The 18765-nt window shown below is 44.0% G+C and overlaps 1 protein-coding gene across 1 annotated transcript; it reads right to left on the bottom strand.

The window, feature by feature from the left end:
• Positions 1 to 1587: 1587 nt before the first annotated feature.
• On the bottom strand, positions 1588 to 17410 carry LOC122391329 (60S ribosomal protein L7-like). The gene is made up of 5 exons (XM_043385130.1): positions 17338 to 17410; positions 15737 to 15845; positions 2570 to 2836; positions 2050 to 2304; positions 1588 to 1742 (listed from the first exon to the last, which is right to left on the bottom strand). Exons 1-5 carry the CDS (start codon positions 17406 to 17408, stop codon positions 1632 to 1634), a joined length of 813 nt encoding a protein of 270 aa, XP_043241065.1. The 5' UTR covers positions 17409 to 17410; the 3' UTR covers positions 1588 to 1631.
• Between the last annotated feature and the right edge of the window lie 1355 nt (positions 17411 to 18765).

The raw sequence follows: 18765 nt of genomic DNA, 5'->3' as shown, positions 1-18765 counted from the left end.
AAATGTCTCCACACACTGTCAGAGCGCGAACAGTAGACAAAACTCATCACGGTAAACAGTAACAAATTCACAGGCTATGACAATCCACAGAGACGTCAACATACCTGCACGCTGCATGATGTTGCTGAAGCGCCGTCCTGAAGCCATAAAGGTCTGAAAGATAAAATTGATAGGTTAAAGGAGCTCTAACAGCGGTTACATAAGAATGCATCGATGAATGTATCAGTTAGATAAGTTTTCCGGCACTGGCAATAGGAAGAACGAAAGTATTGAACATCATGAAAATAGTCACGAGTCCACAATATAATATCAGGCGTAAACAGCTCACAGAGAGTATCTCACCGAAAATATCATTTGGAGCGGCAAAGAAATCCGTTTCCTGCGACTGGCTGCCTCGACTTCCGCAGGACTGGAAAAATAAGATCATGGGTTTAGAACGCAGACGAGCTAATATAGCACGCATAAGTGGCGCAGCAAATATCAGCTTGGGTATGCTTTCCTTCAATAAGAATTAGGAAGAACGAAAGTATTGACCATCATATCAGCTTGATACACAAAGTACCTGAACGGCCCAGGTCTGCGTAATGTACTGTATACTTCCTCAGAAAAACACGGGACAGCTGCCACTTGCAGGAGGGCAGCGGTGTTCTAAAATTGGATATTGGTTAGGTGTGCCGATGGAGAAAAAAATCCTAGGATGAGAAAAAAAGAAAGGAAATAACCGAAGTATTTTTGCAATATGGTGTAATGCCAATTTTTATGCCAACTGATAAACCAGGATTTCATGTTAGAATCTTGACAGGGTGTGAAACAAAAGGATGTGGGTGCATCAACTGTCAAGTGACATGCGAACTTGCTGTTGGGAATACATGGAACTCTTTTCAGAGATGAAGTGAAGTCGGTCATTCATATTTTAGGGATGAAAATATTTTCCCCATTAGGTGTGATTTGCCACCAAAAAGTCTGAAAAATGGAACACTGGAGAGCAGCCAAAGGGTAACTCACCAGCTGTTTTAGCCGACTGTGTACTGTGTAGTCCCGTGCCGGACAGCTGTTATTGCAGGATGTCGTCCGATCAGAGGACGGCACTGTAGAATCGGGGCACCGAGGTCAGACACCAAAACGCCCGATTGAGTCAGGTGATATGTAATTCACATTTTTTCAGCCATACGAAATCCTCACGGAGGTAGGTTTAGAGGGATCGTGCGGTCATCATAAACCAGGAGGGCCAAATCAGGGCGATTATAGTTCAGTTTCTCACCTGAAGATATATCAGCCGTATCCGGTGCCGACACCGACGTCTGACTGTGACAATCCCGGACCTGGGGAAAAAGTAACTCTGGAAAAGTTGTCTGGGAACCTATTAAAGCTTCATAAATTTACTTAAGTGTTCAAAGCCATTCAGACCACATTACATCTGCAGCATTCCGTACAATACAAAGTACTACTTACTTATTACAAGTGGCACTTGCGTTCGTTTCGTCATTGTTCCCTGCCCTTCCAACCGACCAAAACCGTTGTATAACAATTGCATTTGTACATCAACATCAGGTCATATGAATGGTATCAGCATAGAACACACAAGAGTGTCTCCCACGAGTGAGGCATATATTTTCGGCAGTCGGGACAGTTTAAATCATGCGCTTCAGCAGCTCGTTGATCATGCCCTCCCGGTTGCCGAAGTCGCCGCCCTCCACGAAGTGAGTCGACTTGCGGTTCCATCCGCCAGTGGGCGTGGACAGCTGCCAAACACACCAACAGACAAAATGTCACGAAAGATCGCGGTTGGCAGCTATTATGACTTCGAACGATGTCGACATTACATCCATACGAGCTTGTCTGGTCTCGAAGTAAAACGAAGTAATCCGAAACCTAAACCCATTGAATGAATCATAACGAGATATGAAAAAAATGGCTGGACAAATCGTCCAATACAGCAGTAATTCGCTGAGTGTTTAAATAAACGAACTTTGACCCTAGAAAACTCCACAAACTTCAAATCCCTCACTGTTCGACACAATAACCAATTTCCCAGAACCGCTCGCTAACCTTGAACGGCCAGAGGAAGTTGGTGACCTTCCTGAAGTTGGGGCCGACCGTGAACACCTCGTGGACGATGTCCTCGACGCAGATGATGTCGCGGTTGCCGAGCTTGCTCTCGATCAGCTCGTTGCTGGTGATGGGCAGCCGCTGGTTGTTCACCTTGACGAAGCCGCGCTTGTAGAGCAGCTGGCGCACCGTCGACAGGCTCGGGTAGCCGTAGGCGATGTACGGCTCCGCGATACGCAGCATGTTGATGGTGGCCTGGTGAGGAGGTGGGCGTCAGTACGGCGGGCATTACTGAGAGCCACAACAGGTGCACGCACATTTTTGACCGATAAAGACCGATACATTACTGCCCGAACTGGATTTTCGAAACAATGATTGCAATACTCCAACGCAAATACTTTTTTAACGCAAGGCACACGCTAACCTATTGCTCCACTCCTTATCTTTTCTACACACGTCAATTTACTCGACAACCCTGGCCTCGACTCACCGACAGCCAACGCACTGCGTGCTCTCTCACCTTGTTCAGTTTGACGAAGACGCCGTTGTTGATCTGGCGCAGGCGCAGCAGCTGCAGCACCTTGCGCACCTTGGGGTGCAGGCCGAGCACACCACGGATGCGCACCACGAACGCCAGCTTGGCCTCCTCCGGCACGTAGAAGTTGCCCTCCTTCTTGGCCTCGCGCTTCAGCCGGATCACCTCACGCTCACGCTCGCGGTACTCCTTGACGTACTGCTCGGCGCGCTTGAAGATGACCTTCCTCTTCTGCTTGCGCTGCTGCCGGTCCTAAGAACAGACAAAGAAAGAACTAGTCAATTATGGGCCTGAAGTTGTCAAAATCAAAAGCAGGTTGCATGGTCATGTCGCGAACATGCAATTACCAACAACATGATATTAAATGATGCATGATTAACCCGCGCACCAACCAACTTCGTACCGACGGGGGGGGGGTGCCCCCCCCCTCCCCCCCCCCCCCGAGATCTCGGGAACAAAGCAAGATAGCGACAAGCGGTAAACGGCATGGGATACGCACGGACAAGGTCTACAATTTTTACGAAGATCATTTTCAGGTCAGGTCAAAGATGACGTCACAGGGGTCAAAAAAGTCAAAATGGAGGCGCTAGATACGGATAGTTTTTTCTCGAATAACTTTCGAACTAGTCAAGCTAGGAACAATCTAAGGGCATGATCGTGATCCTCTCGTCAATCCGCATGAAATGATATATATATTTTGACCTCGAAAGGTCAAGGTCAAAGGTTGACCTCAGGTCAGGTGACCTCGATGTCATGTATATCATTCGATGCGTCTTGACGAGCTGAACACAATGAGACCATCCGCGCGGCTGTATCTTGTTCCTGTACGGCAGTGGTCGGCAGGTCCTCCGGGGTCGTGCCCCCCTTTTTTGGCGCAAGGCAGCGCCATTACCCCCACCTGCCAGGCCCCATTGGTGATATAACCAAGTTTAGTGAAATTCCATACTTTTCCGCGACTCTTTGGGTACCATATCTGCGAGAAACCATAGCCCCCCCCCCCCCCCTGCGGTTTCTTGCAAATATTTCAAAAACGTTGAGCGCCACCATTTTGTCACATTTTGTCATACATCTTTTTCTGCACATGTTGTGAAAATTTCATGTTGTGAAAATTTCAGACCAAAGTCGCTCAAAGTCAGGTCACCAGATCACGTCAAGTGACCTCACCTCAGTAAAGACTGTAACGCCTGTTGTAGCTACACAGAGTGACAGATCTCTTTCAAACTTTCAGGAATTGATAAAGGCAACAGCATGTACAAAATTTGTATCTCGGAGATTTAATGTCTGTGACCAAAGGTCAGCTCACTTTCACGCCCTCTCTCGTTATCAATGGGAGAGGTCGCAAAGTCAATGGTAAAAATTGAAAGACGCCTCTTTTGGACGAGTGTCATTCCTAACACTGTGAAGCACTGAACCACAAGTAAACATGACCACTGAACCGGAAAACTACACCCGCAACCCCGCCATGTATGTCCCTGAGGTCATTTCAGGTCGTGAACGGTATCATAGTTTTTCGCTAATAACTTTTGATAAAGGCATGCCAGAGCGATGAAAATGCCTTAGATGTGTTTAGCTCGACGACACTGATGTGCAACAAGACCTTCGATGCTTCTCGACGGGAGGAGCACGATGCTGATAAAAGTGCGCTCTTGCAAGTTCTGAGTGAAACGCTATATTGAAGAAAAACTAGCAGCAAACAACGTACATTTTATCAGCAAACAAAGTACATTGTAGCAGTTTTTGTCTCCTGAAGGCTAAATCGTTATTCATTAGGTTAAATCTGGGGGCGTCATCAGAAAGAACGGAATTGCTAATTGAGCTAATTGAGTATCGAATGCGTTTTTCCACAGCGCTCTAACTCTATCCTTTCCTGAGCTATAGGCCAGTTTGTCGAAAATTGTCAAAGGTTGACCTGGAAATTGGCGAAATTTTACGTTCGATGACCTCTGGTGAGCTGACCTTTGACTTGACCTAAAAAGTGACTATAGTTTTCCTTCATCATTTCTTACTCTCTTTCGAACGCCGACTACGGCGTTTCGCTAGTGATCCAGGAGCCAAGTTAGTAAGGGGTGTTCAACCTCCACCTCCAGCAGGGTGTGGATACCCAGGAGCCCCATCGGGGCGCGGGTTAACCCCCATACGCATAGGGGTAGCGGGTATTTTTCGGGAATAGAATAGATCACGTTAAAAGGGTGGGATTACGAAAAATGTACCCTCGAGCCGATCATCTTTATCTGTCCTGAAAATGGCATGACCTTAACCCGAATAACCGTTGATTTGTGAGATCTGTCTTGAGATCATGGCAGGCCACAAAATCTCACTTCAAGAAGTTACAGCAAGAGCCGATTTACTCGGGACTTGTCATTGACCTCTGGAAGGTCACCAAATGACCAAGAACCTTTAAATTGGGTAGCAGCGGCTGCCTATCTTCATGGGCAGCACGCTCAATTTTTCTGCAAAGCTCCAGCTCAGAGGCCGAAATGCTCGGGTCAGGGTGCAATGGACAACTCCTCTCCAGTCTCCCTTGCGTTAGTGACTGTGAAAACGCCAATAGGCGAGCGCCAGTTCATACATGACAGTTACTTTTGCGCGACTGTACGGAATGGTGAGCAGCTATGTACATACATGAAAATTGGCATGCGCCAGCTAATCAGTTCATGTTTTGTTCGTTTGCCCTCGACTAATCTTTGAATCCTGGGGCACAACAGTTGCGATGTCTGTCCCATCAAGGGAGCCATTAATTCTAAAAAAGATGAGGCTTTCTCAGAGGCCCTCATTACCCCCCGCCGAAGGGCGCCATTACCCCCAAAGGGGGCATGCCCCACCATTTGCCGACCCCTGCTGTACGGAGTTATTGGCAAAAAACCTTTGGTGACCTTTGATGACGTCACATGACCTTACAGCTGCCCAACAGCAAAACAGACCTCAAGGTAGTGAAGGTTGATTGTATATGAAGTCATGTATGGTATATGGGGCCATTCCGACCCGCTTTAGTGGTAAAAACAGGGAGTTCATTTTTCCCCCATTGACTTATAATGGGGAGGCCGAGAAATTGCCCTGACCTCAGGTCATCGATATCAAAATTCCGAGATATACAAAGTGTAGCTACTAATGACCTAATGACATCCTGCGACTTTCAAAGGCCTCCGACATCTACTGTAGCTCTGGCACGGCGACAAAGTTGCAAAAAAGTGACTTGAGGTTGGGTCATTCAATGTGACCTGGTGACCTGACCTTAACCCTAGAACGCCTAGGGGGGGGGGGGTTGTATCAACCCCCCCCCCCCCCCTGAGGTTTTTTCGAAGTGCACGCTAAACGGCTTGTCGTAGCGGGCTGAAATTTTCAATACCCTCTGGGGCAACCTTTGCGCATCTTTTGCCGAAAAAAAATTGATCGGGTCATGTCAGGTCACGGAGTTATGACGTCATAAGAGGTACAGCCTCCGGCCGACAGTTACCAAACGTGTGCGCCGAATCCCTAGGTTTTCTGCCGGTGATACCCACATTGTTTGATGGATCATGATGAAACTTCCCATGCATGTTGGGGCAAGCATTGGCTATCGTGTGGTGCAAGAAAATTGACCGGGTCAGGTCAGGTCACGGAGCTATGGCGTCACAAGAGGAACAGCGTCCGGTACTATTTTTGAAAAGCGCCCGAACCACTATTTTGCTAATTCTTGTCACCTCAATGGGAATATGCAGCAATATTAGCTTCTATAGAGAGCAAATGGACCTCCCAAATCCAAAAATACAATCAGATTTCAAAAATTTAAATTTTGATTTTTCGAATTTCTGCCGCCGACTGTGACCTTGCCGACTTCCGGCGCTCCCAACGCGCCATTTTTAGAGCTAGGGAAACGAAATACATACCAAACGATAGAGAATTGATCAAGGAACACGATAGTGAAGGTTTCAAGTCGATATCTCCCACCGTTTTGCCGCAATCGCCGCGGAAAGTTGAAAAAGTTTGATTTTTTCGGAAAATTTGACCTTTGACCGGTCATAAGTAGGTCAAATGTTGATCTAGGACCAAAAAATATACCACCAATCGCGAGATCTCGTTGAGAGCAATCCGTTGGTTTTTTCCGCTAAGCTCTACGACCTTCCGTTTCGAAACGCCAGGGGGGGGTCGTAACAACCCCCCCCCCCCTGGTCGTTCGTGTTATGAGAAATGGCCTGGTCGTGCGAGGGTTAAAAGTTAGGAGGTTCAAACTGGCACACTATGTGTAAAATTGATGAGAGAATTGTCGTACGAAATTTCGCGGCGCTACGCGCCGCGGTTTTTCCGCTATTCGCGAAAAACCTCAGGGGGGGGGGGGGCGGATATCCGCCCCCCGTCGCACAGTGTGGCCAAACGCCAGATTAGCGCGAATTTAATCAAAAACGAATTTTGGAATTTTGACTTTTTATACCTATCAGTCGATAGGAAATTGTCCAAAGTATGTCAATATCACAATACTTTGGTTCAATGTCTTCCTTTCGGTGTCCAAAACGCTAGCTTAAGTGGACATACGCAATGCCGGTCCCGGCTGTGCTGAAATCGTCGAAAACCCGCGTCACGTTTACAACACATTTTGGCGTAATTGTCGGAGAGGTTTGGAAATAATTGGAGTGGCATATGACTACTGAGCCTATATTTGATAGTATACCCGAATTCTATAGGTATCCTTGGACTAACCGATGAGTTATGCTCATTTGAAAATGACCTTTTCAGACATCCCTGAAAACATTGTCCATCTTAAAAACGTAGAGATATAAGAAAATGGCCAAAAACTCCACGCAAAATCTACCATGAGAGGATTTACCACACTTTTCTGGACATGATCCATTCAAGAAACCCTGCCCCAACTTGCCCCCCGGCCTTTGGCTCAGCTTTGAACGTATCGGGTTGGCCCGCCCGGGGAGGTCCGGCTACAGGGTGGGCGCGGCGGCGGCTCCGTAACGTTACGTGGATGGCTTAACCGCTGTATTTCTGACTTGTTATATTGCAAAATACGGTCGCCAATGAAAAAATCTTGGCAATTTTTAACCCTCGCCCATATAGGGGGTGAGGGTGGGGGTCGAAAGGACCCCTCTCGGTTTTTCGCAAAAAGTTCATTAAAAAGCGGCCGATCGCGACGAAACTTTCAGTACCCTCGAGTTTATCAATTTTACACCTACCCTTTAAATTTCACGACCCTGACCCCAATGACCTTAGACCTGTGACCTATTTCTCGAGACCGTGTTTGGCCGGAATCGCGATTGGGCGTATGTTTGCTTGCATTAGCCGCGCGTTTGCAGTCTTTTCGTGGTTTCAAGCGTCTAAACATGTGACTGCCTGTCCGTTTGGGGAGGAGCCGCCCAGTGCCACCTCCAACGAGTTCAAAAGTCTCTGAACCTTGCGGCCAGAATGGTGTCTGGGGTGCGCCGCTCAGAGCACATCTCGCCCACACTTGCGGCACTAGGCTGGCACAGAGTGGACGACATGGTACACACGCACGACCGTGCCCTAGTGGCGCGAGCAGTGAACGGTAAATGTCCGCCTGCCATAACCGCAATGTTCACTCGGAGAGCCGATGTCTCACTGCGCAACTCTCGAGCAGCAGCCGCCGGCACCCTGGATCTTCCCAGATGCCGACTAGTGAGAACCCAGCGGAGCTTCACTTATAGGGCTGCATCCGCCTGGAACGCCCAATTAACACGCAGGTAGCCTAGATAGCACCGGAGAGGTCCAAGTTAATCACCAGCGCTGTGTCTTAAACCGAATGTTTTAGGTCTTGCAATGTGTCTCATTTTTAACCATGCTTTTACCAGTGTACACTGGTAATACTTCGGTAATTACACGTGTACAATGACTGAATTCGTAAAACTCACCATGTGGAGAAACCCACAATTCTAATAAATGACTGACTCTGACTCTGAGCACGATGGTGCTACAATCGCGGCTCTACCCCCATTTGTGGCGAAGTTATTTACTAAAAACCAAACCCCTACTTTATGACACTTGACCTGACCTCAGGGGTCACCGGTTGGTGCAAGACCTTGAAATCGGATACCAATCGCTTTGGTTTGTAAAGACGCACACGCTGGCTTTTTCCGCAAGGTTCTATCTCAATTAGGAGCGAAATGGCTAAGGAGGGGGTCTGATCTACCGTGTTACCCCCTCTTTACCGTGTTTGCGAACAGTTCATGAACGTTCGCGAACTGTTCGTTGTTTGTTTACCAAAATTTGACCGATGACGTCACTTGTTCGCGAACACATTTGTTCGTGAACAGTTTGTTTATGTTTTGTTTATTTGAAAAATTAAACAAACACCAAACCCTGCTAAGCAATGCAACTTCTACCACAAAATGAATTTTGCAGTGGCTACGATTGTTATTACAAGAAAGTTTCAATCATATGCTGATTCTTCTTTTTTTTTGAAAAATAAAAAATACCAGCATGCTACCGGCAAGACATGCCTATCGCCAAGAAAAAAACCTGCTGTAGTGAAAAATTACCGGCATGTCGGTAGTAAGATTTTGCAACTCTAGTTGGTGTATTTGTTCATGAACAGTTCGTGAACAACGTTTGTTTGTTTATTCGATAGTTTACGAATTCCTCCATTCAAGGTCACATGTTCACAACAATTATATGTTCAACAACAGTTCGGGAATGTTCAAGTGAGAATGAAAGAATCGTCATTTGTGATATCCTTCGCACTATTATTCTCATAGTGACGGTTACAAGGAGAAAAAGGCGCCAATCTTATGTCATGCACATGGAATCGTTATTGATAATGATTCTTGCAACGCCGAGGCTTAAATTGTGCCTTGCATGGCGTCACATAAGACGTCAATAAAGTTGTTTGGTGCAATCTTGGTTTTTCGCTAAAAACTCCCGATAAAACTGATCTAGCGAGTCGGTCTAGCCATCCATCGTCTCGGAAATACGAGTGATATGCAGCAGTGAGCTGTGTCGTGCTGCATTGCAGCACGACATCCTCCCAGCCTTGTAACCCGAGTGACTTTGACCTGACCTTGCCTTGAGGTCAACAGCAGAGTGACCTAACGCAAACAAAGGGCATATCATTCGACGCGCCTGGCCACGACGAGCACCTTGGTGCCACAATCACGGCTCTGCAACCATTTGTGTCGAAATTACTTACCAAAAACCAAACCCCTACTACGGAACACCTGACCTGACCTCAAGGGTCACCGGTTAGCCTAAGACCTTAAAATCGGATACCAGGCGCCGTGTCTCGTAACGAGGCACACGCTCCCTTTTCCGCAAGGTTCTAGTTAAATCAGGAGCAAAAAGGCTAGGGAGGAGTCTTATCCACTCCCTCTTTACAGTCTTCGCGAACAGCTCATAAGCGTTCACTAAATGTTCACCGTCTGTTCACTAAAATTCGGCCTATGACGTCACCTGTTCGCGAACACAATTGTTCGCTAACAGTTTGTGTATGCTTTTTATTTGGAAAATAAAACAAAATACAAGTCTTGCACTATTAGAAAGATACTTCAGCTGGAAACTACATAAATGACGCGATAAAAAGACACGTATTCGAAAAGAAGGCGGTTTCAAGAAAATTCAAACCTCAAATTGAGCTCGATTTGACTTGCTTAGCGACCACCTGCCCCCGAATGGTAATTAACACTTCGGTAATTTACAGTGTAATTAACATCTTAACCCTCGCCCTTCCAGAGGGGTGTTTATGGTTTTCGCGAATAGTTTATAAATGAGATTTGGCATACTAACTTGGGGCAACCTTTTGGCACCTTCCCATAAAATTTCAGGTCTCAGTCATTTCAGGCCAGGTCAGCAGGTTACAAATACCGATAAAAGGTCAGGGTAAAATTCAACTTGTTTAGCGGCAACGAAATAACAAGTTTTTCGTGAATAGCTGAAGCACCCTGGCACATAGCGCCACCAAATTCAGACAACTTGGGGCAATCATTTGACATGTGTGCTGAGTTTTGAGTCCAAGTGACCTCAGGTCAGGTCAGGTCACAAAACCCGGTACAGTGTCAAATTGGCACCGAAATTAATTTTTTCCACGAAATATAGCGCTAAAAATATAATTTGAGTTGTGCATCTATTTGATTCAAACTTGCATAATATGCTAAGATGACCGAATGCCATGACCTGCATCTCGTTTTTTTCCGTTTTTTTTTTTTTAGTGACCATCCCACCTTAACCCTCGCCCTCGCAGTGCATTTTTCATAACACGGCCTGGCAGGGGGGGGGGGGGGGGGTTGATGCGACCCCCCTCGCGATTGGCTCCTATGGCACCTAGAAACACCAAATTTGGTAGGTAGGTGGGCCCTCTGGAGTTCTCGCACCTGTGCAAATTTGGTTGCTCTAGGTCAATATTTAGGGTTTTTTTGGTGGGTATGAATTAGTGATGTCAATTACGGAAAATCAGAATACCGATACCAAACCAAATACCAACCAAAACCACGGGAAAATACCGAAACCAAACCAACTTGGGAAATTGAGGGAAATACCAATTTTTACCGATTTCTTAGCCTCTTATACATTAGTTAGGGTTTATGATACCAACAAAATACCAAACACATTACGATTGAAATACCAAATACCAAGTTGGTATCGATTTGGTATCGGTATACCAAAAAGTTGGTATCCGATTGACATCTCTAGTATGAATGTAAAAATTTCGCTAAAAACAGGTCAAAAGTTTTTCGCTTATAACTTTTGATCTAATGAAGATAGAGAAAAAAGAAAAACACCAAAGAACTCAGCACGTCAAGGCGCGTCGAATGATATACTCTTTTGTCTGCTTAAAGGGAGATAATGAGCTTTCTTTTTTCTTAAATAAAAATTACTCGACATCTAAACTATTTCTACTGTAGTTTCTATAAAATATGAAAATTTCCTAGCACATTTTCGTATGTGAAAAAGGTTTTTATTTTTGCAAAAAAGCAGTACTTGCAGTACTTGTAACACCCACCGAAATGCGTTGTCCTTCTCTATAAAAAAAAGTCGCAGTATATGGCGCTTTTGTTTCAAACAGCGACGCTTGGGTTTTTGTTTATGTTATCGCCTTGTCGTTGCTTGGTTGTAAGGATTCTAATTTGAATTAGAGTTAATTCGGTTTAGAATTAATTAGATTCTAATTCGGGGGTACATAGTGCCTACTCTTCTTTGTTTCCAAGTATTATTTTGCGCCACAAATGAACGGCATGCGCCAGAAACGCAGCTAAATCTTGCGATTGCGACTACGAAATTCATTATTTTGGCGTCAGAGCCTGAAGCGAAAAATACAAGCATATTTATTTCAAAAAGACTTCAGCTTTGTCGAACAGTGTTATGAGAATTTTGATAACAGTACTGCATAAGTTTTTCAGTGATGCCGCAAAAGTGTTGTATATATCTTCTTTTATTGTGCAGTCGGCGGGACCGATTCAAATTTGAGTCGTTGCTACTAAAACAGCAGCATATGGCGTCAGATGATGAACAGGAAAAATAGTTGCGTAAATTTAGACATAAACCACCCCCAAACCATGAATATCTTTTGAAGGCACTATAGACGACCACCCTCGCCCCGTTGGGGGGGGGGCCATTTTGGCCCCCCCCCCCCCCTGTGGTTTTTTCTGAATAGCAAGAAAACGGCGGCGCGCAGCGCCGCCAAATTTTCAGTACCTTCCCGGGCATCAATTTGACACCTTCACACCAAATTTCAAGTCTTAGGTCACCTTAGGTCAGGAGTTATTGAGGTCAAACTGAGGTCATGTTCGAGCAAAAATGAGCAAAAAACATGCAATCTTGAAACGCTCACCAAATCTACAGTTATCAAGCAATTTCAAAGTTCTTTATATGGTCTAGTAGACAAAAAGCGGCGCTACAAAACTGCTATCTCGTATTTTCAAAATTTTTGGTTTTTGACCCAAAAAAATTCAAAAAATTGATTTTTTTAGAAAAACTTTGAAAAAATCCAAAATTTTTCCGAATTTCGAAAAAAACCGGAATATATGTGATAGTCCCAGCGCTCTTCTATATACATACCAAATTTCAGATCGATATCTCTTTTTTTGGCCAAGTTATAGCGAAAAAAACTGTTCAAAAATGATGACGTCAAATTTTTGAACTCAATTTTTAGCAATTCTAGACCTCTTACGGCAAAACAAAGACCACCATTGAACTCCCCGTGACGAGCTGCATCGATTCGATACCCATTTTATGCAAAAATATTAACTTTGAAATTTGACCTAATTTGACCTGACCTTGACCTGACCTTGACCTGACCTTGACCAAAACGTGATCTAAGCTGGCCCCAAAGGCTGCCTGACCCATATAATTGCATTTGTCATGTAAAATGGACCATAAAACATGTATCACACGACACTTTCATATTGTGACCCCCCCGTGACCTGACCTCTGTGACCTGACCTGGTATCAGTGACCTCAAATAGCAAAATATGTGTTTGAAGAACATTTCCCCATCGATGATATTCAATGAAATGCATTTTACTCGATTTTACAACGCATTTCTTGAAGTGCCTGTAAACGGTGAAAATTGGACCTTTGACCTGACCTGTGACGTCATCGGTTTGACCTAGGTCAATAAAATTGGGTCACAAGGTAGTTCCCCGTTGGGGCTATCCAACGCCGTTTACCGCTTGTCGCTATGTTGCGTGGTTCTCGAGATCTTAGGGGGGGCCAAAATGCCCCCCCCCCCCAACCGGGCGCGTTGCTCGGCAGAGCCCAACGGGGCGCGGGTTAACTAACTAGATGTGATGAAGATCAAATGTAAGGAATACGCTCATTTTACAAAATTACATGCAAGTACCAAAAAGTGATGTAAGTACTTCTTCAACGGTCATTTTCAGCGCTCCCCGCTAACGTGACTTCAAGTTGAGATATTTGCGGCAAGGTACCGAATTGAGCAAAATGGTTTTAATTTACATTATAACTTGTTGTGTTTTGTCAGAAAATGGTCCTAACTCAGATTTTGTGGAAAAAGGTCATTATCTCCCTTCAAGTGTGCTTAAAGTTTTTCTTAATTTTTAAGTTAACTTTAATAAACAAATTTAGTTCAATTTAACCAAATTTGCATCATATCGCATATCATTCGATTCGGCTGCTCACCAGGAACACAATGACACCATTTTTTAAGCTCTAGCGTCATATGTGCCAAGTTATTGGCAAAAACGTCATTTGACCCTCAGTTGACCTGACCCATGGATAAGTACACCAAACAAAGAAAGAAGCACCAAGTGACCTGCTGTTAATTACTATGGTTTCAAAGCACAAAAATGATGGAACGAAGCGGATATCTCCAGTATTTTCCGAATTTAGTATTTTCCCATAGGCTTAACATTATGACGTAATGACCTCTAACTGACCTCAGGTCAGTGACATAAAAAACCCGAACTATATGTTATACAACTCGGTGAACTTAGCACATCCTGAAAGTTTGAAGGAAATCAGTCCCAATCTGTGAGTTGGACAGGTGCAAAAAGAAAATTGAAATTTGACCATAACCTTGTACCGGTTTTTCTGACCTGGTGACCTGACCCAAGGTCACCTTGAAATTTTCAGGTCATATGTAAAAAGGATGCCCCATAGGCTGTGTCAAATTTGGCGGCGCTGCGCGCCGCCATTTTTACGCTATCTTCGAAAAACCTTAGGGTGGGGGGGGGGGGGTTGCATCATCCAGGCCAGGCCAGGGCGAGGGTCAACATTAGTTTTGAGTTGGAATAGCCAAAATGGGGTCCCTGGCTTGCACTTACTGGTTTGAGCACTAACAAGATCGAGAAATGCCTCAAATCGAAAATCTCTCATTTCAAAGTTGTAGCACTTGGATTCAGAGGGGCTAATGCATTAGAATGCCCCTCTGAATGTGTGACGTCAGCGCAGATTTAACGATTTTAAATCTTTTACTAAAACGTTCGGTAGCACGCGGTGGTATATGCTGCTTTGCGCGCATCAAGTGCCGTACTTTCAAATAAAGTCGCTAGGAACAGCGGATATCCCAAAAAGTACACAAAAGTAATTTTAATATCAACCAGTGAATATCTTTTTATGAAATTTGGTAGATATTCGTTTTCGCTCTTTCTGAACCGAGCGAGATCACTTTCATGTCAATTCATTAATTTTTTAAGGTGGGAGGGTCCCTTTAATCCGGCTGACCTGAGGTCATCTAAAGGTCGTGACGAATTCTAAGGAAATTTGTCAGAATGCCTCCGTAAGAACATGAGATGCATGTTCCTCGTTTTTCCGCAATACCTCCTATATCGCTACCGATAACATAAAACTTGCAGACCTTCGGCTGCATAAATTTGGCACCTTGTGTGCGAATAAAAATTTCGTAGCTGCCATAGGTCACCAAAAATGACGTCAGAGCGACGTAATGTTCGGTCGCTTTGGATGCAAAACACTGAACTACGAGAAACGTTCTCAAGGGCTGTTTTTAAGTTCGATCGAATTATTTACACGAGAAGATTTAGAATACACGGGGCTATTAAACTGCTGTCCCGGATACTCTTAAGTTGGAAAATTTCAGAAACTATACCCAACTATAAAATCTCAAAAATTATCTTCAGAAATTGTTACCTATTCAGTTTTTTCCAAGAAAAAAAAAACGTAATATACGTGATAGAACACAGAGACGATCTACTCTAGAAAGCTTCAGCCTGAGATCTTCAAAAATAGCAAGGTTATACACTTAACCATTTCCGGATGGCCATGCTGCATATCTAATTTGGCAGGCCTTTATTTAGCTTGGTCGCATTCCCCAACTCGCTAGCTCAATCACATAAAGTTATTGATGAAAAAAACGATTGCAACAAGCAGCCTTAGTGGCAATTTTTGTCACAAGGTCAAAAATGCAAAAGTTCAGCATATTGCCATGCGGTGCATAAGGAATCACGATTTCACATGCTTGAGATAGGATTTAGGCATTTTCCACATCTACATAGAACAGGCCTGCAGATGTGCCTGCCACTTCAATAATATTGAAAAGGACATAAAAATAGTGAAAATGGTTCATGACTTGTTTATGAACAGCCTATCTTTCAGAATTTCAGCAAAGGAATTTGCAAGCTATCAAAATTCACAGTATATTACAAATGAGCAATGACACATTCCATGCACATGTAACACACAAGAGATTTAAGAATGTAACTATCCACTCTGCCAAGCATAACTTCTAATTCAAGGAAAGAACAGTACCTTGAGGGCCTTAGCAGTAGCTGCATTCTTCCTCTGATCCTTCAACTTCCTCCTCTTGAGAATAGTCTCGGTGACTGTGGGCAGCTTTTTGGCTGCTGCCACTTTCTTCCTGAAAGAAGGAAATGGTTAGGCACCTGCAAAGTGCATTATGTATGAAAGATCAGTTCCTTGATGATGATTATTGGGTTTGGTGGTGTGCCCAACCAGATCAGTTCCTTCAAAGAATAGATCAGTTCCTTCCAAGAATGGCAACAGAACCTATCTGGCAACAGAAGCACCAAAATATTTATTGGAGAATTGTTGCTACTATTGATAAGAACCTTCATCAGTCCATCACGCTCATTGATACCCCGGACTAGACCAATCTGCAGTGGTAGGGGGAAGCTTTTCAGTTTCTTTAATTTTCAGAAGATTTGAACTTTCAAACTGGCAGTTTGAAAGTTTGAACTTGCAATTTGAAAAAAAACTTAGTTTGCCTCAGCTAGCAAAATGTTCTGATTAGCTATTTTGCAGAAGCATCTGCTCCCAATGAAGCAATCTTGTGATTATCTTTTATTCCCTTTTACATCATATTGCTATTTTTAAAGAAACAGCATTGTGTTCAGCAGACAATATCAATATTTTTGTGAAAAATCAGGTGAGCTTCTTGAGACTAGCTTGTTTTCTAACAATTGGTGAAATAAAAAGGGTCTGCATTTATGCCCTAACATGGCTATTAAGGATAAATTTCAAATGCCTTCATTTTTGGACTCCAGAGACCAAAACCCAAGTTTGCCCAGATGAATTATGGTTTTTGAAGCAACTAATTTTTTTAGTTACATAAATTTATAGGTACCAAATACTTCATTTACAACATATAGATAAAAAAGTGCAATGACCTAAAAATGCAAACAACAGGAAGAACAAAAAACCAATTATTTGAAACTGAATTAGAGGTCAAACTCAAGAGTCTCGCAGCCGCAAAGATTCCATGCGATATCATAGAAACTTTGTCATTCGCAGAACTCTTGAATCCACCCTTATTCTTATATCTTAAAAATTATGGCTAATTGTAATTGATATGATAGGTAGTTGATCTCTCCTCATCCTAGGCTGGATTTAGATTTGATGCACTGAACTAAATAGATGAGCTGGCGATACAACAACATGAAAACAAGAAAGTCTTCAGGCTGCGTAACTCGGACCTCAATATTATCTGGATTTTTTGCCAGCTTGCACCATATGGTGGCACTATCAAAGCTTACTATATATCAATTCTAGATAATGAGGACTTAATTTCTATCTATTCATTTTCTATCACAATTAATGCCATTTTTGTTTAAGTTCATCTACTACCATGTTTATATTTAAATCACGGCGACTATCATGCGTCGCCAGCTGACTGAATTCAGTTGTTACCAAGCCCCGTAACTAAAAAAAAACAGAAACTAAAGCGACGAACGCGACGCATGTTTCTATCGAAATACAAAGAGATTCACGGCTCAGAAACCCACAATCAAGCTTCTGAAAGAAAGCCCAATGATTCCTTATATTGAAAGGCAAACTATTAAACGAAATAAGCAGCAAAAAGCCAAAGAATATGAATATCGCCCGGAACTCACGCTGTCGCCGGCGCCATGGTTGACACTTGCCGGAAAAAGGACCGTAGGCATAGCTCTGCGTGTAGAAACATATTATTATATTTTCACACAAAAATGAACATTTCAATTTTAATAAAAAAAATATTACATTTAAACTGTTTTAATTTATTCAAATAATTTTTGGAAGAATAATGAAATAATGTAAAACAAAAATAAAACACAAATTTTAAGAGTGGCAGGTTTTTGACATCAAACCCCTCGGAATCGGCCCAATAACCCATTTACGCCCTTCGTTGCGTTTTCGCAACGCAAGCAAGCGTCGACGTGATCGAAGCTTGAGAAGTGTGTAAAAGAGACTAACCGATGAGACAAGTTTCAGCGTGTGTAGCATGGTTGTGCGCATGATACTACGCAGTTACAAGTCTGTGCGGCCGGTAAGTTACTGACTAGAGCTCCCAGAGGGAAGTCGAAGGTTTTGTGAGTGATGACGTCACGAAAACCAAGATAAGAAGGCTAAGTGCTTAATAATATCTTAATGAAAATTGTGTAAACATATTCTGCAGAGTCCCTACAATAGCGTAGATATGCATTTTGTTAAGAAATAGGTACAAAAAGGGTTTGTGACTATTTTCAAATATGACTACGGTCGCGTTGCGGGAACGCAACGAAGGGCACATCGGAAAGACAGCGGTGTTGCGAAAACGCAACGATGGGCACATTGGCAGGGTAGCGGAAGTATGAATATCAACAGTAGACTTCACTCGTGATACGCTGTGGGTTCTCTCTTTCTCTCCCCCATCTTTCTCCCTCTCCTCCTCGTTCCCCAACTCTCTCCTCCCTCTCTCTCTCTCTCTCTCTCTTCTCTCTCTCTCTCTCTCTCTCTCTCTCTCTCTCTCTCTCTCTCTCTCTCTCTCTCTCTCTCTCTCTCTCTCTCTCTCTCTCTCTCTCTCTCTCTCTCTCTCTCTCTCTCTCTCTCTCTCTCTCTCTCTCTCTCTCTCTCTCTCTCTCTTTCTTTCTCTCTCTCATTTTGTAGCCATGAGGCTGTAGCGGCGGAACATCTTCAATTAAGGGGGGGGGAGCACTGCTGACTTTTGGTCTCATTCTTTCCATTTCCATTTCCATGCAACGCCTATCGGGATAATGTTAAAATGGCAAAATCAAGGGGGGTACGGTGCCCCGGTGCCCCCTCCCCCCGCTCCGCCGCCTATGCCATGAGGGACGTATATAGGTATGTTTAGTGCAAGGTGCGTTCGCACGTAAAATGTTGCGACACATTTCATATTTGCTGGCTCAAACAGCCACAAACACTCCTTTCTTTTTCTCTCGCAGATTTTCGGCCTCGGGCTGTTCGTTCACTAAGCAATGTGTTCCCATGCATCTGAAAATCACATGGTAGGAAAAGGACCCAGGCATCAAACGGTCGGCGATGCTAACGGAGCTGAGAGATAA

The sequence above is a fragment of the Amphibalanus amphitrite genome, unplaced genomic scaffold, assembly GCF_019059575.1.
Source record: "Amphibalanus amphitrite isolate SeventyFive unplaced genomic scaffold, NRLGWU_Aamphi_draft 000432F_arrow, whole genome shotgun sequence".
Classification (NCBI taxonomy): Eukaryota; Metazoa; Arthropoda; class Thecostraca; order Balanomorpha; family Balanidae; genus Amphibalanus; species Amphibalanus amphitrite.
This window is presented reverse-complemented; position numbering and strand designations above follow the sequence as displayed.